Source organism: Centruroides sculpturatus, unplaced genomic scaffold (genome assembly GCF_000671375.1).
Source record: "Centruroides sculpturatus isolate CEXI.00-Female unplaced genomic scaffold, Cexi_2.0 scaffold184, whole genome shotgun sequence".
NCBI lineage: Eukaryota > Metazoa > Arthropoda > Arachnida > Scorpiones > Buthidae > Centruroides > Centruroides sculpturatus.
The window spans coordinates 692,668-719,170 of NW_019384494.1; the positions used below are offsets into that span (position 1 = coordinate 692,668).

The following is a 26,503-nucleotide window of genomic DNA, read 5'->3' on the forward strand; positions in this document are numbered from 1 at the left end:
TTTAATAGTATTGATCTCCTTAATAAACAAACCTCCCTGCAAAATTTCAGAAATTTTCGACAGAAAGCACAGAAGTTATTAAGCTTCAAAGAGGATGAACAAAATCGTGCCCCTCCATACACACTAACATCAATACATACAGAAAAAATCCCCAATTTTTATTTATTTAATTATTTTGCATTTCTCGACTTTTCAAGGTGTCCTAAGTCCAAAAATGTAAAATTCATGGAGGGGGGTCATTTTTGACCAATCGAGAGTCGGAAAAGTAAAGGGAAGACCAAATTAAAAAGTTTATTTATTAGTATTATTTTTATTTTTTCCTCTTCGTGATGAAAAGCTAATTGTCAATTTCCTTTAATTTCAAATAATACTATGTAATTTTAACAATCATTTAAATTTTGATAAATTACAATTTTTGAAGCAAAATACTTACTCAAACTGTATTTCTTCTGTCTTCAGTTTGACTTAATAATATCATTTAAGCAATTTAGAAAAATGGTTTCTCCTGCTCCTTACATAAAGTATTTTACGTTTAAACAGGAAAGTTGGTGAAGTATTTGAGATTTTAGATTACTCTTTGATACATTATTTGGAAATAATGATATTTATATTTGTATTAAATAATTTTGATATATGTCCGTAAATGTATAAAGTCTTGCTGTAATATGATATTTCATTTTTGCATATTACATTTATTTCATTAATATGGTTTCTTTATATTCATTTCATTGAGACTAAACTTCACGAATATTGACTACGTAGAAAACTATATGAATATGTATATAGGTTATATACGAGTATAGTCTTTCCAACGTAAATTGGCAGTTGCCAAACCAGAATAAACTACTTTTAAACCATTCATAGGGGAGAAACCGCTTACATAATATACCAAACATGCAATAAATAATTAACTATTCACAACTAATAAAGCAGTATCACCCTAAAACTGGTTGAAAAGTGGTTTGGTTTGATTTGACAACTGACAACTTACGTTGGAAGGACTCTATATATACATATTTATTTATTTATTCGATAAATGTAATTGGTTCACTCTTTGTGGAAATTCTTAAACTTCTTACGAATATCTGAATATAAATAATTATATTTATCACTGAAATTTTATATTAAGAAACTGTGATAACAAATTCAAGCAACAGTATTTGTCAATGATTAAATATTTTATTATTCTTAGAATTGTTTCAATGAAGGTCAGCACTACAGATTAATCTTCAAAAGTGTCTTTCATATACAGAATAATTCAAGGACTTTGCAATTTTGAAAACACATAGAGCTTTAATTAGAAGACTTACATAACTGGTTGTGGTATTAATTTATAGCAAAACATATCAGCCAGTAGTGATGGATTTATGTGTTTAAAATCGCATATATTGCGATTTTAAACGCATGAATAAAAATGCCAGATATGAATGTAAAAACACCAGATATATACACTGATATATGCACGTTAAAATGTCTGAAAATGCATTATGCATGTTAAAAGCCCCAGTAGCTAACACTAAAATTTGTACGTTAAACTGCATACGTATGTTACTTCTGTTAATAATTTTAATTCAATTCATTCAAATGATTTCGAGAATTTGAAAAATGAGAAATTTCCACGGAAACGTAAAACATGTACAGTACTTGGAAGTTTAAAATAATGCAAATTAGACGATTCAAATTCAAAACATTTAAATTTCACGCACTCATCTGTAATTGGATGGCGAAGTGATATTTCTCATGTACAGTACAGTACATGCACAAAAGTAATGTACAGTTACGCAGAAACTTATAAAAACTTAATTGACAAAGTAATTGTTAAAGATTGTAGATAAAATTTTCCTAACAATTAGCTTTAATAAAATTAATGATGTTCTTTTTTTTTGTTTTATTTTTTAAAGCGTTTATATTATTACAGTTTGTAAATTACTAAAAATTTCCCGTAATATAATCTTAAAATTTAATAATAATAAAAGTAATAATAATAAATTTTAAGATTATATTACGGGAAATTTTTAGTAATTTATGCTAAGAATAAATTTAAAATTTATTTATTTATTTTTTTATCAATAATAAAACTTAATTCTCAACTGAATATTTAAAATAAATTTGTAATTATACATATACTGTATTCCGATAAATCTAACATATTTATTCCTATTTATATAAAATAAATCTAATTTATTACATAAATATTAGGTATTAAATTTATTTTTACGTCAAAAAGAATATAAAACAGCAATTTATTAAATTATTAATGTAACCTATTTTTAATATTCTATATAAATTTAAAAACTATTACATGATTTAAATTAGTTTTCAAACATGGAGTGCATCGGAAACTCAATTTACATCATATCCATCGTAAAGTAATTTCATTACGATTAACATAAAGGTTAATTTAATATAAATAACAATTTTCAGCGCCTAGATTAAATCCATATTCTTGAATTTGAATTTCTAATAAAAATATGTGTCATAAACGATTAACGAACATTTTCGTAATCATTAATGCCTCTTTTTAATAGTCACATTGTATAATTATATAGGCCTACGTATGTACAGTACAGTACAGTACTTATAGGGGAAGGTGGGGCATGATGGTAGTGAGACAAAATGGTGTATGGTCTGCATTGTGCTTAATAAGTGTTTCAAATTATTAAATATTGCAACTAAATTTGCAAACCGAAAGAAGTAGATGGAGGTAAAATCGCCATTGTTGTGAACTGCTCTTCAAACCAGCGGCCAGTCCCTGGAAAAAAACATATCAATACCTTTAGTACTATTTATAAATACCTTTATACTATTTATATATTTATCAATACCTTTCATTTATAATAAAAGTTGCATACATATAATATATTCTAAAACTAACTAACCTTTAGAAGAAAAAATATATAGATAAAACGTATAAAATGTTTGTAGAAATGATTATATAATAAATTAGAATCATTGAATTTAACAACTGTTTATAACATTTGAGGTTATTATTATTATTAAAAATAAATAAATAAAAATTCCTCAACTCCTGTTTTTCCTCATTCTTCCTATATCGGCAAGACAAAATTAATAAGGTGAAGAGAAATGCGAAAGAAAATAATAATGTAAATTTATCTCCGCAATGTGCTTCTAAGATCATATAAAAGAAAATATTTTTATATGTTGATAATTAATAATTAGTCATAATTAATTTCTATGTTATAATTGACAACATTAGGTAAAAGCAAGAAGCCTAAAACTGAATGCACGAATAATTATTTTGCCAAATATGCTAATATATATCAAATAGAACTATAAAAAATTATAAAGAAACGAGCAATTATTTATTGTGACATCGTCACAATGCCGGGCTGCAATTTTTAATTTATTTAATGTAAAATACTGTACACTATATGCTCTCTACCTCAAAATAGTAGTGTCTTGTCCCCGTACATCATACCTTTCCGTTGGTAATAGAGTCGTAACAGTCATCTATGTAACTTATTTCAGGGGAAATTGTTCGAATTGAAATAACGTGACTTCTGGTTTTCGTAAGATGTTTGCATATAGTTAATCGGGCTTTCCTGCCCCTGCGATTTTCATATCTGGTCTCAGTTTTCATCTACCTATCTCTTTTCTTGAGATTAAAGAAGGACAGATAGATAGACGGAAGACAGTGGGAATTTATAGGTCTATAATTTTTTTCAAATTGCAACCCAATTAGCGATTCAATCTACTATACCTTTATGTATTGATTATTTAAAAATCACTTTAGCTTATCTTCTCCTAAACAGAAGATAGTAAAAATCAGCCATATTTGTAAAAATGTTAAAAATACTTCCTTCTATTTTATTTTTATCATTTTTAATTATGATCGACCACAATTAATTAAAGAATGTCGCAAAACTATCGCGATTTTCTCATCATTAATGACATAATAATTTTGATTAATAATTTGACATAATTTTGATTAATGACATAATCATTAATGACATAATAATTAAATAATTTTTTTAACTTTATTTTTGTAATATTTAATTTGAAAAAGAATGTTAAAATCTTTATAATAAAGATTTTGAATTTTTGAATCTGTCAAATCGAAGAAGGTACTTTTAAAGTCAATGCTATATAAATGTATCAATATATACGAATGTATCTTTATACAAATTCTATTTACTTAAATAAGAATATAAAATATTTGTTAAGATCTTGCAAAATATACATATTGTAATGAATATATTATTTAATATACCAAAAAAATTTAATATATTTTACATTAAATAGTTTTTATAGGATTAAAATTTCTTTATAATAGAAAAAATAATAAACGAAAAAAAAATTAAAAGATTCTCTTTATAATCAGTCGTTTTTACACGTTTCAAGAACCCAACAGTTATACGACTGAGTTGAACTTCATTTTCAGGCTTATTTTTCTATTTCAATGTATAAACTTTGTTAAAAATATTCTTCTGATTGTGCCACAAATTAAAAATATGTCATTGGTAAAAACTACAGACAATAGTTTATTTCTTAAAGTGTTTCTTCTATTATACAGAATTTTAATTGTAATTTAATCCCTGATCTTTTTGTCAATGAAATATATATTTTTATTTTCAGTTATTTTTTGAAGGGAGAGATAATCTCTCGTCTATTAACATCTAATTTTTCCAATTGTTTGCTCAAATTAAAATTTGTTGGACTGCATAGTGAGTATAATTATTACTACTTTAACTATTAGTACTATTATTAAATATTACTTCTATTTTATTAACTAATATAATTTTAACTTGCAATCAATTAAAATATAATAAATCCATTATAACTAAAATTTACAGTTTTTTTTAATGTTAAAAACTAATGAATGTTTTTTCACATTATATTTTACAAATACTTTTATTAAATACTGTATGTCAATTTGAAGATAATTTTTGTAGTTTATTTATAAATAAAATGTAAATAATTAGTAAAAAATTTTTATATAAATAGAAAATTAAATTGATAAAAACATAATTGAAATTGTTTATTTTAATTGTAATTCAATTAATTTTAACTAAGCATTTATTATATAACGATATTAATCATTTTATTTCATGACCTTCCTGATATTTATCTCTATTGTAAGTTAATGAATTGTATTAATACACTAAAATGTTAGTAGCATGAATTATGATATTGTTTGGTATAGGTATTGTCGTTTCGATTCTATTCCATTTCATTTGAAGTAATCCTATTGTACGTAATATTTTATTAAAATTTTTATATTATATACAAAAATCGAATGAATATCATTTGTCAACTTGAACAGAAAAAATTTATACATTAATAGAATTATACAAAGCTTATGCAGAGGTGCCTCGATCCAATAAGCAAAATTTTTCATTTGTATTTAGAAAACATAAAAAATTCAAAGCTTTTTAAATATGTTATTGAAGATATCTATATTATTTCATTGCTATTCGCTTGTGCCAGTAAATATAGGTGGAGTATGAGTCGATCAAAATGGCTGCCACAAAGGGTATAGAGTACGTGGCAACATACGAGAGTTACATGTGTGTGTTGTCTTTTTAATATCTTTTCTCTCTGTAGTCAAAACGTTTTATCCGCATTTGTGTCCTAGTTGATTTCGTAGTTGTTTAAATTATGATGATTACTTTGTGACATTTTAGAATACGTGGGTGATCGAAAAAGATGTCTTATAAGAAGAGGAAATGCTAAAACATAACTTCATATCTCCACCTCTTAGCAACTAATTCACTTAGGGTTTCACCAACACCTAATTTTGCTGAGCTTAAAATTTATTTTTTATTTTTACAAACGTTCTCAACCTATAATCCTTTGAGACACCTAACTATTGGTTATCAAATGGTATTTTATAAACTCCAGCTTTCTCTTCCTTTTTACGCTATCTTTATCGTTCCGTAGCAAGCTATAGATATTGGGTGCTCTTTTATAGACCATTCTCGAGTTTTTACAAGAAAAAGAGCACCCAATATCTATAGCTTGCTACGGAACGATAAAGATAGCGTAAAAAAGGAAGAGAAAGCTGGGGTATATAAAATACTATTTGAAAATCAACAGTTAAGAATTGAAAAAGATTATGTGGGTGTGACTAGAAGAAACCTGATGGTAAATCTGCGAGAACATAGATACAATGTTGACAAAGGGCACAACAACACAATATTAGCGATTATAGCGCAGACCGAACGAGCGGTTGTAAAATAGGAAGAGGCAAAAGTCATTAAAACGGTGCATTCTGCATTAATTGCGTTGGAGATGGAAAAGGTGGAAATTTATAAAAGTAAAATGCCTAATTTGTTGTCTAAATGCTAATGCTCTTCCAACAGCATGGAAATATATAATAGAAAAAAGAATGGGACTTAAAAACCCTTAAATCATGTTTCTTTCTAGTTAGCTTTGTTTTCTGTTTTATTTGTTTATTTACTTTTTATTTATTTATTTAATATACACACTTTTTAAAATTTATTTTAAATATATAAAATATTCAAAAAAGGTACGTTCCATTTTGGAACATTTATAATATAGGTTGAGAACGTCTGTAAAAATAAAAAATAAATTTTAAGCTCACCAAAATTAGGTATTGGTGAAACTGAAGTGATAACTAAACTTTTATTTCCCACTTTTTTCGCAGTAATTTATTTTTTTGGGAATGTGCGCATATGTACTGAGTTTGATGAACCTTTAGACTTACATCCAAATTCACAGTAATCCTTATTACTTACCATTGCAGGTTGAACACTTTCTAATTCTAGCAGACCACAGACTTTATACCCATAGCAGCCGCCATCACGTAGTTCGCGCTAATACCGCTAGATGTCAGATCTATCGTTGGCACAAGCGAATTCTATGTCAGCAATTGAAACAGGAAACGACTAATTGCAAAATCCTCACATCATCTAATCATCTATGGAAAAAGCTTTACAAGGTCATTTTTTGATGAACATTACCTTTTTGTTGAAAGTCAGGAAAGTATCCGTGGGTTTTGACGTCAAGCTTATGTAAATCACAAACACACTGAGATAACCTTTTAGATAGCATTTTGAATAAATATTTATATAAATATAATATATACAGGAAAAATTTTTAAATATTGCCAACCATTTACCAGTTTTAAATTTTTTCGTCATTTCAAATTACTTATCGCCACCAGTTTTATTTACTAATTAATGCAGGTAATGATAGTTTTATCAGTTTGGCGTCTGAAAAGCAAAAGTAGTAGAGAGGTTGCGGTCGACGTTTTCATCACGAAAACGTGTACGTCGGACGCCTAGAAGTTTGACAATGGCGTTTGGAACGTCAGTGGAATCATGCTCGACGTTTCAAACGCCATTGTCAAACTTCTAGGTGCTGAACGTCCGACGTTCACGTTTTTGTGATGAAAACGTCGACCGCAACCTCTCTAATATGTATAAGTTGTAACTTACAAGGAGAGGACCAGATATTCGGGTACCTGATTTGAATAAAACTTGGTGAGCACGTAACCTTAAACACAAATTGGTTCTTGTCCAATCAATAGAACCCCTAATCAAGCGTTTCCTAAAAATGAGCTTCTGAAAATTTAGTGTTTAGCTTATAAGTCTTTGAAAGTTTCAGGGCAGTGATTGTCCAGTAGTTAAGACGCTAGACACTAGAGCTAAATAAAATAATAATAATAGGAAATAGACGTCACAATTTTAATCACTTGTTTTATAAGCTTTAAACGTGAAGAATACAAGTACTTGTAATAATGTAATGTTACACATAAAAACAGTTAAACTAGAATTCTGAAGGTTCGAACCTACAACGTCTGTTTTTTTTTTTCTATTTTTTAAGCTTTAGCTTCAGTGCCTAGTGTCTTATCCATTCGGCTATCGCCCTCGGAGACGTGAACTTTCAAAGACTTATAAATAGTGTTTCCATCAGGCCGGTTTACACCCGGACAAGTCCTAATTAATTATTTATTTTTCGTAGAAATCGTATTCGTGATGAAATTTCGTAGTAATTATTAAGTTTTCGTAGAAATTGTGAAATTATGATGAAACAAAGTAAATTTATAAACGTGTTTGAGAGTTATATTAATTAAATTATCAACAACCGTGAGTCAGATAATAGTGAGGGCTTATCAGGCCAATGATGGGCACAAACGCTCAGGAATCAAAGTGAAAACGTTTAATAAACACAAAAATAACTACATAAGTATGGAAACGAAAAATATGACAAAAATGACTATGTAGTTGATCTGATAGTTTAGTTGTGGCTTCTTGGAAATGCTTATAATATTCTGACAAAATTAATGGAACAGCACAACTGTTAATTGTCGAAGGTTTACCCTACCTCATCATTACTTTGTTTAGAATGCAAGCTGCATACACCAGATCTATAAATATAAAGTACTGTATATATGCATATATATAATATGTATTACCATACCAATATATATATATATGTATGTATAATATAAATAACCATTACATAAATAATAAAGATAATACTATTTAGTAATCATTTTTAAATTCAACTTTTAAAATAAGTAAATTAAAGCTTTACACTATTTTGTAAATATGGTGGACTTATTTTCATATCTTGTTATTGAAATGTACCGAAGTTAATTTTTTGGTTATCTTCTTGAGCGCGAAAATCATAAAAAATGAATATTCGTAATTTCATAATGCAGTATTTTTTTTATTTTTACTCACAAGAATATAGACTGTATGTATGGAATTTGTAGTTCGAAACCTCAAGTTTCTTATTATATAGATTACTTTTTGGTAAAAGTTTTTATATTTAGTTTATTAATTACATTAAGTAATTATTAAAGTAATTTTCCATTAAAAAATCAATTTAAAACTAATAAATTTAAAAATCTAATTCTATTATTCAGTTTCATATTTGCAATAAGTCAACATGCCTTCCATGACTAGTGGAAACTAATTAAAACTAATTGCAAGTGAAGCAAAAGATTATTAATGGGATTATACACCAATACAAAAACAATACTATTTTTTTAGATGTCCAATTCTTCTGCATAAAACTTGTATCCATCTTCTATTTAGCTTTTTATTTACAGGGAATTCAGGACACGATATTCCTGATTTTTTTTAGTTTCGATTTCGTTTTGCTTTAAGAGTAGCAAAACGTCACTGAATAAAGTACTCTTTTACGTGTACTCTATAGTTCCTACATCTGCATTATTTTTAACTAGGTTTGTTTAATATGAAATTCGTCGAATTCAATCAAATCCTTTAAATACAGTATTCAGCGTAATATTATTTCTGTTATTAATTATTATTATTTTTAATTTAATTCTTATAGGAAGTAGATCAAAACTGAGTAGTTTATAATATTTAGTTTAATTTCAAATCAAAGTGTAAATTATAAGATTATAAAAGGGTCATCTTATCGCCATAAGTTAAAAATCAGCTGGGAAAAATTTTATCCGCATAAACCAGAATGAGAAGCTGTAAATTTATGTCTTAGAATATTAAACTTTTATCTTATTTAAATTTTAACATTAGTTTTTTTCTTTCAGAATAAAACAAGCAATTATGGCAAACGTAACATTTCCAGTACTAGAACCATTTCAATTTGAAAAATTAATTGATGGAGTAGAAGTGATAGAAACTGAAAATAAAACATGGCATCATCAAATATATTATTCCATGGTTTATTTAGTAGTTATATTTAATTTAAGATCATACATGAAAGAAAAAGAAGCTTTCGAACTGAAGTATTTACTAGCTTTTTGGAATTTTACAATGGCATTTATCAGCATATTTGCTACTGTTCGTATGTTACCCGGATATTTACATCTGGTATGGGATTTTAGCATGGCCTTCTCTATCTGCGATCAAAATTATGGTTTGCAAATGAATGCTTCCGTATTTTGGGGATGGCTTTTTAAGATTCTTAAAAATATCGAATATGGTGACACTGTGTTTATTGTGTTACGTAAAAGAAAACTTACCTTTCTTNAATGAATGCTTCCGTATTTTGGGGATGGCTTTTTAAGATTCTTAAAAATATCGAATATGGTGACACTGTGTTTATTGTGTTACGTAAAAGAAAACTCACCTTTCTTCATTACTATCATCATGCTCTAACTGCAATCATCACAGCTTTCGCTATTGCCAACAGACTTCCTATTGGTCATGGATTTATTGTTGCCAATTATTTTGTTCATTCGCTTATGTACACATATTACATGTTGGCTGCTTTAAATATAAAAATACCAAAATATTGTAGCATGGCATTGACTTCTATACAAATTCTTCAAATGCTATATGGTTGCTTTCTGTGTTATATGGCATTTTATTTCCGAGCGTTTAGAGATGATTGTAGATTTCCTTTAAGACCAATATTTATTATTATTGTAATGTATGTTTCGTATTTTTTCTTATTTGCACGATTCTTTTATGTCAATTATGTTTGTTCTAAAAAGAACAAAAATGAATAAACTATGAATTAACTGAATAAACTGAATTAAATGAATTAAACTATGTTGTTGAAATTAGAACAACAAATAATTCTTCTCATGATTTTAATTTTTGATTTTAAAATAAGATAATATGGCTGTACAACTTTGATATAATGCCATTGTTTATTTGCCCGTGAACTTGCAAATTATTAAAACAAGTGTGGCGATATTTAGGAGAACGCTGTATTGAGATTTAACTATAGGAGTAGTTAAAACAGAGATGTATAATTTTTATATAAATACTAATTTTGTATTTAAATTTATATTAAAATTAATTACATTTTTTGAGATTTTACAAATTTGTCAAACCGATATTATGAATGTATGTATACCCGCGTTTGCTAAAATGTAAAAATAAATTATTTTCTTTCATTTATAATATTTTCAGTTAATAATGTACAGTACATACTGAAAATGTATTTCATGATATAAAATATATTATATTAAAAAAAATGAATTTGAACAGTAATTAACATTTACATTTTATATGTATAAGTAGACGTATTAATTTGTTTTATCATTAATTTTTATATAGCATTTATAAATATTTTTTCACTATGAAATTGTTTTAATATACTGCTGCAAATATGATAATATATTTTTATATATTTTTTACTGTCAATAAAGTAATTTCTTTTGTTATTTATTCTTTGCGAATATGAATTTTACTGATATAAAACATAAATTCTATATTAAGAAAAAAATATGAAGTTTCATTTATAAATTTAAATGAGATTAATAACTTTTCAATCCGTTTACAAATTCACAAATTATATACTTCTAATCGAATTATAAAGATTTAAATTGGAAAAATTAGTAATTTAAATAGCTTAAAAGTTAAAATTTTTCAAAATACAGGAAAGCAACTTTAATTATTTGAATTCTTATTAAATAATTATTTCTAATTCGATATGCTTTTCTTAATATTCATGGTTTTAGATCATGGCAGTACTCGATATCCAGACAACTCGCTCTTTCATTCAGTACATTATACTTTAATATTTCATACAGTAATTATACTTTAAGATTTTTGTAAGCAAAAATTCACATTTTCTTATATTTTTAATATGACTAACAAAAATTTTTAACTATCGTACAGCACAGCTTTTCATCAGTATTAATTTTGACAATTACAAATTTATTTTAAAAAATCTGGCAACGAGTTGTTAACTATCCCGGCAGCATTTAAAGCTGTATGTGGCCATCTGTTATGACATTAAAAATAAAAATAAAACTTTTTATAGTTTTAATTATTATAAAATAGCAAAAAAACTTAATTTTGGGGATAGTGATGGGTTTTCTAAAAAAAAAATTGTAAATGCTAATAGAGTAAAATCGTCATTACATGATCCTACTCGAGATATGACAAACGACCTCTTTTATCTCCCTATCCCGTCGACCTTTAATCACCAAAATTTTAATAGCATCAATCCCATTATACACAAACCTCCCTGTAAAATTTCATAAATTTTCGACATAAAGCACAGGAGTTATTAAGGTTTAAAAAGGGTAAACAAAATCGAGCGCCCTTACACACACTAACATCCATACATACAGAAAAAGTCCCCCGATTTTTTTGCATTTCTCGACGTTTCAAGGTTCGTAAGTTTATCTACTTTAACATATTTATCGTAAGAAATAAAATTTTTCTATTTTAATAAGAGATTCTATCATTCTTTCTTAGTTCTCTGAGACCTCAAGTTAACCTCTGAGAGCTATAAGTTAAATATTATAATACAAAGAACTTCATTTATATTATAACATGTTGATTTTCTAATAATGTTTAGGAAGCTTAACGTCCAAAACGTGGACTTATGTAATACGAATATAAAAAAAACCTCCTATATCAATAGAATAAGTTAAACACACGTAAACAAAATATTATGTTCTAGCAATACCTTACAGTTAAGAAAAATACAATAAATTTAAATTTATCATTCATTCAAAGCAAGAATTTACTTTAATTTATTACAAATATTGATGTTTGAAGATACTCTAAAAAGTATCTATTTCAATAGAAAAAATAATTAATTGAGTCATTCGTGCAACCCAAGATTGATATTCATATAAAACATTTAAAGGTATACATGTTTATCACTAGTTTACGTCATTTTTGACCTTAGGTTGGTATACATTTATGACGAAATTTACATTGCGTCAACAGCAAGTCGTTACAATTACGATAAACATAACAATAGTTTAACTTAAGTAATCCTATTTCAGCATCAAAATTAATTCCATTATTATTTCTGATTCAAATTTTTAATTAAAGTAGGATCATTCTGAATTAATCATGCCCTTTTCAATAATAATTTTCAACAAGACTATCTTAAAATGTGAATAAAAACTAAACAAAATAAGTAAAAAATAATATATAATACAGGTACACTACAAAATTTCCAGCGTCCTTGGTTCTAAAGCTTTGCGGATTAACGTTTTTGGCGGACCAACTATTGTAGTGTATAATAATAATTCATCAACACACTTCTAACTCACTAATTACACACCTGTCAAGTGTTCTAAAGCCGCGGTCGGCAACCTTTCTCACCTCACGGACTACTAAAGTACAATTTTGAATCCCGTGGACCATTATCATGAACTTTTTAAACGATACAAAATCTGTAGAATAATGATCATAAAAGTTCGATTTTACTATATATATTAATATGAAACTCACATGTTTAATTATAATAAATTAATACAAGCCTAAAGTTCATTGCTGCTTGTTTGAAACAAGTTTATGGATTCTTCGCGCTTTTAAACGAAAGACGGCAATCTCACTCACAATATTGTTTATTGTTAACAGTCACTTTGTTTTTGATTTTAGATTTGAATAAAAAACCCCAATGTGTGAAAAAAGTAACTAAGTATTTTGCATTTCTTTCGTAATACTTCGCGTAACCTTTGGTTGATTAATGTTCAAATTTCTCCATGGACCAACGGTTGCCGACGTTAGACCGTTGGTCTAAAGCAGCGTTTCTCAATGTGGGCAATAACGCCCCCTTCTGGGCGATGAGTAGATCTAGGAGGAGCTGGAGGCAGGGTATTGAACGGTGACCAAAGGCAAAATTGGGGCTGATAAGAGGAAACATTGCGTTTAATGATTTCCAGATGTTGAGAACAATGTACAGTAAGGGCACAAAGTGTGAGATTCATAGAAAAGTTTTCCTAAGAATATTTCCAATCCTTTTCTCACACAAGAGAAAATGGGTTAGGGAGCGTTGGGTATAACTTTACGGAACAAAGGGGACGGTGGATCGAAAAAGTTTGGGAATCACTGGTCTAAAGTGTCACGGACTCGTTCCTTTTTTGGATTATGAGTATCGTTCAGTATTTTTTAAAACTCTTTCTGCCCTGTGGGCACTAAGAGGGCCTCTTTTTTATCAAGCCCATTGTGGGTTCGGCCAGGCCCACAATGGAGCGACTGGGTGGTGAGGGACGGGACCTGACGTATCTAAACGGGCCATCTCGAAAATTTCTGGGGATTTTTCGACCCCTTTCGGATTCGATCCGGGTCCCCCAAATCGGTAGGCTGCCACCTTGACCGCTCAGCCATCCGGCCTGTGGGTGTTCGGTCTAGATACTTATAGTTGATGACCAGTATGATGACCAGTATAACCAGATTTCACTACTTACTAAATGAAACACCACGGTCCATTTTTTTTCAATAGTTCTAAGTTATCTTGGATCGATAAGGTTTACGTTTAACATCACTACTTACACTCTCATTCCTCTTAGAAGTCTCTAGGGTTAAATTTAACAAACCAAAATAAACTAAGAATAACACAAATTTGTGATATTTCCACCAAATACAGCATTAATAATGTAAATAAGCAGATCCTACATACAACATCATCTGTGATTCTCAATAAACTAATCCGGTTGCCACGTGAATACAATTTTTCCTCTCGTAATTTTCTCCGGTTTTAAAGGTGACGGACGAAACGTTCAGTTGCCAGAAATTCGTTCGTGTACCTGTAGTGAATTCCTATTTTGTAAACAGCGCTACTATTTTATCCAATAAAGTGAAAGCATTTCATCAAAACGCTGATTGGTTTACTGTTACATCAGATATTAGGACGAGATTAAGCCCTAGCAAATTAAATACGCAAAAATCCGTTAGAACGAAACAAAAACGTAAGAACTTTTTTGGGAATCCGAGTAGTTCTTCAAATACTCCATCACATTACGCGTGCTTTACAGAACTTACGAGAAGGGAAGAATCATCCTAACTCCATATGCCTGATCAATCCTAGAAGCGATTCGAATGTTGAACTGAACTGTAAGTACAAACCAACCAGATAAAATTATAAAAGTAAAATTGAATTATAAAATTAAAAAGTTATTTTTGTTATGTTTTAAACCATTACTACTTATGATAAGTTTTGTATTAATTATAAAAAATTACATCCTTATTATCGTGCTCCATAAACTTTAATGATTATGCATATATATACATGTTTATTTTATATATATTTATATAAGAGATACGCAGATCTAAAGCAAAAATTTGAATAGAATTGCCACAAAATATAATAAATGGCTTAAAAATGAAAAACACTGGTGTACTCTGTTATGTCTGGTCAGGTTGTGTGGTTTGTTAATACAGTAATCCGCGTACTGTCAAAAGTTTTAAGTGAGTAGTGATGAGAAATTGCTCAAACAACTCGATTATTACAAATTTCTCGGTTATCTCCATTATTTTAATTTCATTCTTAGGGCTGAAAACACGAATGAATATTTACGCACGTAAAATTTAGGAGCGGAATTCTGTACTAACATATTCAGACGGATATTTATCACGCAAAAATCAGAGGCTGGATCGTCGAGAGGAGAAAAACTGGGTTTTTTTCCTTTGACCCGTACTGTTACTATCTCTACAAATAAATGTTACTTTTACTATAAAAATATAACATTTTTAAGACGGAATTTTATTAATTAACTATATCACCCATAGGTCACTTACTAGTTAAAATTTATAAATAATTCGAAGATACCGTAATAGGTAATAGTAGCATTTTATAGATGCGTAACTCCCCGCATATCTTGTTTTATAGGTTCCCCTGGAAATAAATCCAGGATCATCAACCATCAGACTCGAACTCTCGCTCTCAAGGGTCAAGGTGACAGTAGAAACCACCCGTGCAGACAGTGAATATTTTTTTCGAAATATACGTCAAATCACATTAAATGAACAAGTAACAAACGCATTGGGAATGTACTCAGCTATTATTTTTATTATATATATATGTTACTATATATGTTTTATACACGTATCTTTATATTTTCAAAGATCCGGCTATCGACATTTGAAATATTTATTCTAGAATATTTAAAAAATTTTTATTCTATTCGAATGCAACCGACATTCCATTTATAGTTTTCGTGGGAAAAATCGGTAAAATACGGGTGCATATCGGTCAAAACAGTTTAGAAATGTATACAGGACAGACGGATATCCATTACATTTTATATATATAAATAATAAATTTTAAATAATTAGAACTCACATTATCTGCCTAAGTTATAATCAAATTTATAGTTATGTATTACTCTACCCACCATCTACACACCACCATTGGATCGCATAGTACTCAGAAGTTATAGAGAATGCGAGATAATTTCAATATTGCGCCGAATTTAATCCTTTGGACGATTTTAACGAAATTTGTTTTATTTTGTTTCTACTCTCGTTTGGAGTAAGTTATAGGATTCTTCAAAATGTGGCGTATTTTGTGCCGGTTTTTTTTCTGTACTTAATTACAACCAACGAAACAATCTCAGACGTTTAGATAAAGAAAGAAATATTCTCTGCTTTATATTCGTTCAAAAAAAAACAAACAAACAAAATGACATAAGGAGCCCGATATAAGTGCAGAGAAAATGGGTTAGGGAGCGTTGGGTATAACTTTACGGAACAAAGGGGGCGGTGGATCGAAAAAGTTTGGGAATCACTGGTCTAAAGTGTCACGGACTCGTTCCTTTTTTGGATTATGAGTATCGTTCAGTATTTTTTAAAACTCTTTCTGCCCTGTGNAAACAAACAAACAAAATGACATAAGGAGCCCGATATAAGTGCTCGACGGCCTTGGTGAGAGAATCGGCAGTTCGTGTTTTATTTGGAAATGGAGGATATTCAAATAAAGCAGATGCTGTATTCTGGTCACTCATCTTTGACGTCACTATTCTACTAGATTAATTATATCTTGTATGTGTTTGAATTATCTGCGCTCGCAACACAGTACAGAATTTTAAGTAATGAAATTGTAAAATTTTCGAAAATGCAGAATACAAATTTATAGAGCATGTGATAAAGAAAGTAAAGTACTAGGTCTAATAAAGCACGTGGCTTTGACAAAAACATGTTTTTGTTTTATAGTGTTTTTACTAGGGTTTCTCATTTTCCGGTCTTTTGCTTGTCTCGGGATTCAAGGATAAAAGTGAACTGTTTCCCGGGATTCCGGGAAATTCCGGGACAAAATTAATTATTCTTAAAATATACAAAATATCATGAAATCAAATAATATAATTATTTTTCATTTTCTAAAGTAATTTAATACGTTCTGCAACCTCCAAAATCATATTAATAATGCTGTGTAAAATATATATTAAAAATTACTTTTGAATTACGTAGAAATTTTCATAAATAGAAAAAATTTATTAAAGTTTGCTGGAAACTGCATACAACAAAAAGTAAAAAAACAAAAATGCTTTGAATTGAGTTGATAATTAAAAAAAAATGAACTTATATCAAACTTCTAACTTAAAAGGTAATTTTCGGTTTTTAAATAAAACATAATACAAAATATTATTGTAAATTTTTATAGTAAGATTTTAAAAAGCAAATATGGTCAATACTCCAATCACTCGAACTGGTACTTATTTTTGTAATGAAAAGTCCTGCTACCGAGAATGCCCTTTCCATTTTGATGTTAATTGATGTTAGTGGAATCGTCTTTATTGCAATTAAGAGAAGACAGATGTTGTGTTTTCTCACCTTTAACCTCGAAGATTTCCAGTTCGTTTTCGAGATTGTAGTACTTCTTTTGCTGTCTAGTATTCTTGATTTGTCTATCTCGGCTGCTTTAATAGCGACATCAAGCTTATAGCTCGATAATTCGGCAATTCGTTTGGCTATAATAATCAGGTTTATGAAGAAAAACTTCATACTTGCAGACTTCGTACTCGTTTGTATCCTTGCCCAACTTGCACAACCTGGCGTTACGCAATTATCGAAGCTACCGGGCATGGTTAAAAATTAAGACAGCGTAAGCACAATTATTCCGATATTATAGGTTCTGACAAGTAAAGAATTTTCGGAGTCCTGCCACAAATAAGCTGCATATTGATTATTGACCATTTGTGACATGCCATAACGAGCAAAAATTAAAAAAGCTAATAAGTACGTTTAAAATTAATAAATACAAATGTATTTTGACAGTTTATGAGTTAATTATACTTTCTACTTGCGAAATTTCCTCAACCTTAAACACAAAATAAGAAAAAAGTGAACTTTTAAGAAATTTGCGAAATTCCAAGGGTTAAAAAAACAACCGAATCACGCGATCCCGTTTGAGAAACTAGTTTTTACAGTTTATAATGTCAAAATGTTTTGTATAACATTGTCTCTTAACAAATAGAAGTTTTAATAAGTTAGTTAGGAAAGTGTGCGTACTTACTTATTTAAGGGAATATATGATGACAATATTTCGAAAAATACTTAGAAACGAATGGCTGGGATTAATGGATAAGATTAACAGCATATTCATAATTCATGTAGAATTATTTTTAAAAAGATGGAGTCAGTGTGAAATGTAAGGTAACCATTAAAAAAAGCGTTATCTGTATCTCGAAATATTCCATCCCGAAATACAGAAGGTTCTCTAATATGATTGCATAATACAAATAGCATTCAGTCGTCCATTATATCTATTATTTCGTCTGTAATTTCGATTTCGTTATATATATATTGATTGACATATATAACGAAATCGAAGTTACAGACGAAAGATCAGTCGAAAGACGAGAGAATTTTTGAGAGAAAACGTCGTCCAGAATCTCATTTGAAAAGAAGCGATAGTCTCTCGAGACATAAGTAAATGTTTACTCAGTGGCGTAGCGTGGGTGTCAGCCGCCCGGGGCAGAGGAAAATTTCGCCCCTCCTTATTTAGGTATCTCAATTTAAGACTAAAATTCAGTTTCGTCACAGAATAAGTAATGAAAAATTCCATGCTAGTGTTGCCACCTTATTAAAATCGCTGACCCGGGCGGCAGGTGAGGTTTGTTCGAATAGAAGTTTCTGACGCATGCGTATGTCATTTTGCAATGCGAAGAATAATTTGCAGTGCATGCTGGTTCTAAATCAGTTACAGTTAGGGACTANTACAATGTGCGTGCCGCTATAACTCAAAAAACGAGTCCCGGTACGATCAAGGGAGTTATATGGCCCTCTATCCTCCATCCATGAAGAAGGTTCCCGTTTTTACCTGAAGGGCGTGCTGTTGAAGATATAAGGGCTGGAAGTTAAGGCTTACCCTGAAAAACTCCGCTTCTATTGTACTATTTTTAGATGCGCGTATTTGTGTTTTTCACTGCGTTTTAGTAGGGTACCACGGGGGATGAAAGAAGTGTATTCCTTAACAATAGAAGTGTTAAAAATGGAAGTGTTAAGAGAAAGCGGCGTGCAAAATTTACAGGCACAGATGCGGTTTTTTGCGTTTTTGCAGGAAATCGAACATATTTTTAGAACCATGTAAAAATTCTCTAATTAGTCCGGAAACGGGGAACCTAATTCTTGCATTCTGTGAAAACGGGTAAGATTGGCTATAATGTCATTATCTTAATCTTTGCTATCGATACTTTTTGCCCGAGCAACGCCGGGCTCATCTGCTATTTTTCTATAAATGCGATATTTACGAGAACATACTTCCCATTTAATTTTTTCCATCTGTTGCAAAAATATAAACACTATTATCATATAAAAGCAATTATTATATCATTTTTACAAGATTTTTTATTTAAACAAGTCATATGAAGTTTTTCCAACGTTAAGGTTAGTAATTTCGATCACGTGCGAGTATCACAACCTCTCTAACAAGGATCACTTTTCAAATATCAAATAACTAAATTGTTTATATGGATTCGTTTTAATGTTTGTTATATTGTAGTGTTTGATTTTTATAACTACAATGGTTATCTTAGGTAAGGGTTTATCACACCGAGTGACCAATATACACATTTAAAAATTCTTTATTCCTCTACTGTACACAATTTAAAGAATTTTTAAAATGTGTTAGATTGGTCACTCGGTGTGATAAACCCTTACCTAAGATAACCTTTGTAGTTATATAAATAAAATGCAGTATTGTAATTTAATATAGGGGAGACAGGGGCAAGATCGGCATGTTAAGCTTTACTTAAATTTTGTGTAATAAATACTGCTGTAAACTGAAAAAAAGCTTTGCATATTGTCTATTGGAATGTTACCTTACTATAGAACTGGTTAAAATCAGTTTGGAAATAAAAATAATTAAAATAATTACAACTTTACAAGAAAAGAGAAATTGACGAAGTTGCCCCGGGTATAGGGGNAAGTATGTAAAAATTTATTACATTTCCTGTTGTACGAGGGTTTTACCCAATTCTCGAACCGTGTCAGAGTGAATCCGCGCTATAAAAGTACCGTGTTATACGGGGGATAGTACCAATTCTCGAACCGTGTTAGAGCGAATCCGTGCTATAGAAGTGCCGTGTTATACGGGGGATGGTACCAATTCTCGAACCGTGTTAGAGCGAATCCGTGCTATAGAAGTGCCGTGTTATACGGGGGTTACCTGTACTTGTATTGCGTTCTGCTTTTTCTTATTCTTCTTATTTCTCCTGGCCCTACAATATCCGCTGAACCTGATATCGTCTATTAGACGGAAACCAGAAATCGGATCCACTGTTGGACGGAAAAAGTTACGCTCTCTTGGTACAATAGAGAGGTTGAGGCGCACGTTTTAAACGTGTAAACGTGTACGTGTGACGTTCGGCGCCGCTTTCCCGTAAGCCTAAAAGTTTGACAATGGTGTTTGGATAGTCGGTGGAATCACGCTCGACATTCCAAACACCATCGTCAAACTTTTAGGCTTACGGGAAAGCGGCGCCGAACGTCACACGTACACGTTTACACGTTTAAAACGTGCGCCTCAACCTCTCTATTATTTGTCACTGTTTTCACATTTTTACCACAAAAGCACAGTGCTCTTGCCGTTACTACGTTCATGCGTGCGGTAAATGTTTGTGGTTGCCGATTGTTGGTGCTTCCTTTCAGCTATATTTTCTTTTTTGTTGCCCATCGCATTTCCTACAGGAGCGCATGATTGTTAAGGTGAGAGAAATATGATACAGTTACCCTATTAAATATCAATATTTTCCTTTCAATAGCAAACTCTGCGGTGTTTTATTATACCGTAGGTTTGTAGTACTCAGTGTAATCGCTTAATATTTTACTGGAGATGTTAATTTTGTTTCTAGTGTGTTTCAACATAGACTTGATACAGGATAAAGTTCTTATCAAAGATAATATACTGAAGATTTTTACCTGTATCTTGGTGTTTTGATATTTAAATATCTTAAAGAATAATTGCAAAATACGTAATGACCAATTACAGAAAACGACTACAAAAAAAATTAAATAAAGAAACAAGAAAATTGATTGCAACAAAGAATGAATAATAAATGAGTTACGAAACAAAGAACTTAAAAATTCTAAAAACGAGTTACGTAACTTACCCGGGTTTTATGAGATTTTATTTTAAAAAATAACATTTGTATTATTAATGAAAACAAATAACTAAAATTTCGTGTTGCGCCATCTGTTGACATTTTGTTATAAAAATTTATATATTTTTAATTACTATAAAATAGTAAAAGACTTAATTTTGAATGTAGAAATGAGTTTTATAAAATAGTGTAAATGATAACAACAAGTAAAATCTTCATTAAATCTGGCTCCTCTCAAGATATGACACGTGACACCTTTTATCTCTTCATCCCCTTGACTTTTCACAACCAAAATTTAATAGCAATCAATGCCCTTTATACACAAGCTACCATGCCAAATTTCGTTTTTTTTAAGCATCACCCCGTCTTGAGATATTAAATGAAATAGACGTCAACACACACACACGAAATTTTTTTAGTTCAGTGTCTCAAGACGTGAAGATTTGCAAAAATCTCGGAGAGTCAAATTTGACAGGACTCCATTACTCTCTCTCGTTATGCATATATAACAGCCGAAAAAATTTAAAGATAATGAAGCGTAATTATTTTAAAAAAAACAATAAAAATGGAATTATGGAAAAATACGTAGGGGAGACCGGGGCAACTTCGGCATGCGGGGCAAGTTTGTCAAGCGCTTTATTTTAAAAACAAATTAAAAGGAGACTTTGGTTATAGGTTAGGCAGTTGAGTTTTATTGGTGGCTTGTTGAGTGTAGTGTTTTTATTGTTCTCCAACAAGCGNGGATATTGGAGGTGTGTATATATATATATACGAATAACTCGTACAAGCAAAAAAGAAGTCAACAGGTTGCGCGCGATATCCCCGGACTGTCCGGATGGATGGTAAGTTGGTAACACTATTTCGTGCTCATTTCAATCGGTCCGAGTCGTAAGTGGACGACAATATGAAATAAAACGGTTCAAATTCTTACAAGACATTATTATTATTTATTGTAAAATTTTTCCGCTCCCTAAAACGTAATTTTGTCGCCCCTTAAAAAGTGCCGCCCGGGGCGGGCCGCCCCTGCCGCCCCCACTACGCTACGCTACTGTGTTTACTCAATCGTCGACCGGTTTGTGACGTAAACACTTTCACTCGAAGAGGAGACGATGACCAGAATAAGATCCTAGATTTCGCGTTCTTATTTTGGCTGGTACACGTTCACTCCATTCACTCTCTAGTATTATCACGTTTCGCGCAGAAATAATTTTCCGCGAAAAATATCCATCCGCATGTTTTCAGTCTTTTAGTATTCTCTAGAGTTTTTCGCTCAAGTAACGACCTCTCGAGTATCCATAACATTCGAGATCGCTGGAATGATAATCTAATAATTACTCTTTATTTGATTTACGATATTCAAAGCATGAAATGATAGCTGTTTATTATCTTGAATTTGATCTTTTTTTTTTTTTAATTAAGCCACCAAAACTGATTTTACAATATTCCTAATATCTTGTATTATAAAATATGATTTATAAAAGTTGTTAACGTTTTTTCTTGAGATTAATGTTTCTAACTTACGTAATGGGCGCTATATAGAAATTTTAGGCCTATGTCATATTTTTCCGCCATGTGGTATGAGTTATGTAATTCTTCTAAATTCTAATATCGTGTAAAATGATCTGTAATATATACAGTCCAGCAAAAACATTTAAAATTGTATATCGTGCCATTTATTATGATATTTTATTTTAAATACTTCTTATATTAATAGATATTAATAGTTATTATGATATAAAAATGTACAAATCTTAAATTTCAGAGTAGAGATGAGTTTTATTTAAAATATATATGTATATGCTAATAACGAATAAAATCTTCATTAAGTTCGATCCCACTCGAAATATGACACGTGATCACTTGCTTCTTCCCAGCTCATTCACCTTAAACCACAAAATTTTAATAGCATCCATCTCTAACACAAAAACCTTCCTGGAAAACTTCAGAAATTTTCGGCTATACACAATCAAACATCCATACACAAACATCCATACTCAAACATCCATATATGGACATCCCCCATATAGGACGTCCACACTGAAAGGGAGGGAGGATGCTACGACAGGCCAGACAAAGTCAGACAAGGAGGAAAATTGAACTTCAATGGACGTCATTTTATTATTCATTAAAAAATAAAGGTTTTGAGTGAGATTGAATTTTGTTGAATGTCCGAAGAGGGAAGGAGGTTTCGGAAACTTGGACAAACTGAGACAATAGGGGGAAGGAGGAGTAAAAACTTCAAGAAAAATACGAAAGTAATTTATGGACAGTTCCTAGGAAAATCCCCAAATTTTTTGCACTTTTATTTTCAAGATTTTCGAGTTCAAAAATGTAAAATCTTGAGTAAATGTAAAATCTCTCTTTTTTCATCTCTATTTTATATAACAGCCGGGAAAGTAAGAGAGTAAAGGATGATATAATTAATGTAACACCACGTAAGAAAAAAGCCCTTTCTCTGGAAATATTTCATCATTACTAGACTATCTTCTATTACTATTAACTACTACTGTGCCTTCATACGGCTTAAAGAAAAATTAGAAAAGCCATCTCGTCGCATTGCTTCTTTAATATTTCTATAAGACCGAATAGAGAGCGGTGAAGTTGTCAGCCCACCACTTTAGGAAATTTCTAAATGAATCTAAATAGGTCGAAAAACTCCAGGAATTTTTCGGGGATAGTCTGTCCACGATGTGTCGAGCCTCGTCCCTCACCGCCCAACCACCCAATGTGGACCTAGCTGAATCCACGATGAGCTCGATAAAAATTTCCTCTTACAAGTAAGTTACTTGCATTTAAAATTGTGCTTAATAAACGTTTCATCGTGACACTTATCATCAAGTGTATTTGGCGCATCCAAAAAGTAAGTTAATATTTCACATCACACTGCACAGGAGCTGGTGGTTTCTGCTGTCTGCCTATTGTCATGTAAATCAAACAGATGACAGCTGACACATTTTAAGTTTTTGTTCTAAGTTTGAGTCATGTAATCATGCCAAACTAGAAAACATCTTAATGTTTTCTAGTTTGGCACGATTCTAGTTCTGAGATACACTTACATGTTAGAAATCAAATATCTGGATTGCAAAAACGTTTCGGCAGCCGAAATTCATAAGATTTGACACGTCTATAGAACTGATCAATGAGTAATGAAATAATCCGGCGATGAAACAGACTTTTCAAGAAAGGCAAGCAGAATGTGTATGTTGAAGATGGAGATATCGCTAATCGTTCGTCAATGACGATCTCGTGCAGCTAGTGAATGAAAAAATTCGATCAAATTTAAAATTCATTATATCAAAGTTAAACAGCAGAAATTTCCAAAATTTCTTGTTTAAGCAAATACGAAATCGTCCGTTAACCTTTGTAGAGAGGGTTAGTCAGATATGGCGCTATCACGATGTAGTGGAAAATAAACGTGGGAAATGTTTTAAGAATTTTCCTACGCGTTTTTCTCTTTCCGTTTCGGTAAAAATTTTTTAAACAATTATGTCTAATAAAGAAAAATTTTTTTTTATTGTCACATAATTCCTTTTTTTCCCATCCCATCCCTTTTTTTAATGTGAATTTTTTCGCGGTAATTTTTGGCTAGTTTTTGGCGATATCTGCAAAATTTTTTGCGGATATAGACGTCGTTCTCCAGTGCCACGTGATCGCCCTTGACAGGTATATCCGTTGATCACTGCAGAGTGGTGAAGATTTGCAACATAAACTTTATTCTAGTTGGTCACCTAAACATCTTTCAGATAAACACAATAAAGAACGGATGGATTTAGCATTTACGTTATTGGACCGAAAATGATAATGAGCTAACTATTAGACTATATCGTGACATGAAACTTCGATTATGCTTCACGATAATGCGCCATATTCTTTCCCGTGCACTTAAGATTTGCTGAAAAACTTCAAATGGAAAATCTTTGAAAACCCGCCGTTTAGTTTCGATTTAGTACACTCTGATTTCTATTTGTTTTCTCATCTGAAAGTTGTGGGACGACAACAATTCAACAACAACAAAAAGCTACAGCCAACCATGTAAGGTGAGGCGTAAGTTGAGAGGACATTTCTTTGATGAAAGTTTGCAAAAGCTGAAAACGCTCATCAAAGAAATGTCATTAAACCTTTATTAGTCAAATTTTTATACGTTTTAAAGCCTACCTCAAAGCATTGAATGACGTGACTAGTCTCCCTTCGGTATTTATTTTCGGAGGTAGATGGGAAAATAATACAGCGTACTTTACATAGAAATGAAACCCGAGTAAACAAGTAAACAGAATATGTGACATGACCAAAATTTTCATGAAAACGGAAACTCATAGGCAATCACTTTAGACGGTAAACCTCATTTATTAAGAGCCGGATTAGTAAGAGTGCACTGTATAAAATTTTGATTTTAAAATTCAAATAAAAGTTAAAGATTAATAAGATTGTTTAATCGAAGGAAAAATTTTAATTGTGTGGCATACAAATTAATAGATAATCATCTTCATATGAATTCAATATAAATAATTAAAAATAAAGAATTTTAAAATCTTTTCAGACATTATATAATATAAATCCCTCCAATTGTAGTAGAGATGCTAGAGTATTTTAGGGTACAATGGGTGAATAAATTCATGGGCATACCGACCATAGACTTCTTCGGAATCTGATGTCGCTGCTCATTGCTAAAAATTTTATTTTATTCATATCTTTATCTTCATAATATAATAAAATAAGAGTTTTTCTCTACACGAAGAATTTGAAATAAATTTATTTATATGTTCGATTTATATGTATTGTTGTACGATAGATTCCATTTTCATTGTTTTATATCTTCGTTGGTGAAAACAATAAAATTAACTTAAATTATTTACGGTTGATTTCCATCATCCGTAAATAATTCAGATATATTATCTTATTTTTCTTTGATAAACTCCTTTACCGCAGTTTGCCAGATTCTGGGTTTTCCCAAAACGGAGATATTTTTAAAATGAATTAGAGGAAAATAGAAATGAAATATTAATAAAGAATTTTTGGGGAAATGATATATTATTGAAGAAGAAATTGGAGAAGTTGGAGTTTTTTATTTAACGGTAATTTAATTTTCATTATTAAAAATTATTTACTTTTAAATTTTTTATTTCTTCCAGTTTATTACTAGCTTAGGCAAGCTAGTAATAAACTGGAAGAAATAAAAAATTTTTATGGCACTATATTATTAATATTTTTATGGCACTATATCTTATTTTGATCGAAATTTTATCCATTTAGGCAAATGGATAAAATTTCGATCAAAATAAGATATAG

At 30.4% G+C, this 26,503-nt stretch overlaps 1 protein-coding gene and 1 pseudogene across 1 annotated transcript in view; both read left to right on the forward strand.

Moving 5' to 3' along the window:
- Window positions 1–4,593: 4,593 nt before the first annotated feature.
- Window positions 4,594–26,503, forward strand: part of LOC111621873 (elongation of very long chain fatty acids protein 3-like) — a 27,150-nt gene continuing 5,240 nt past the window's right edge. Inside the window, exons 1-3 of the mRNA XM_023364126.1 lie at window positions 4,594–4,685; window positions 9,506–9,900; window positions 10,008–10,421. Of these exons, the coding sequence (XP_023219894.1) occupies window positions 9,522–9,900; window positions 10,008–10,421 (793 nt within the window). The 5' untranslated portion in view covers window positions 4,594–4,685; window positions 9,506–9,521. The remainder of the gene's footprint in view (window positions 4,686–9,505; window positions 9,901–10,007; window positions 10,422–26,503) is intronic.
- The window catches only part of LOC111621872, a 17,188-nt pseudogene continuing 5,194 nt past the window's right edge, over window positions 14,510–26,503 (forward strand).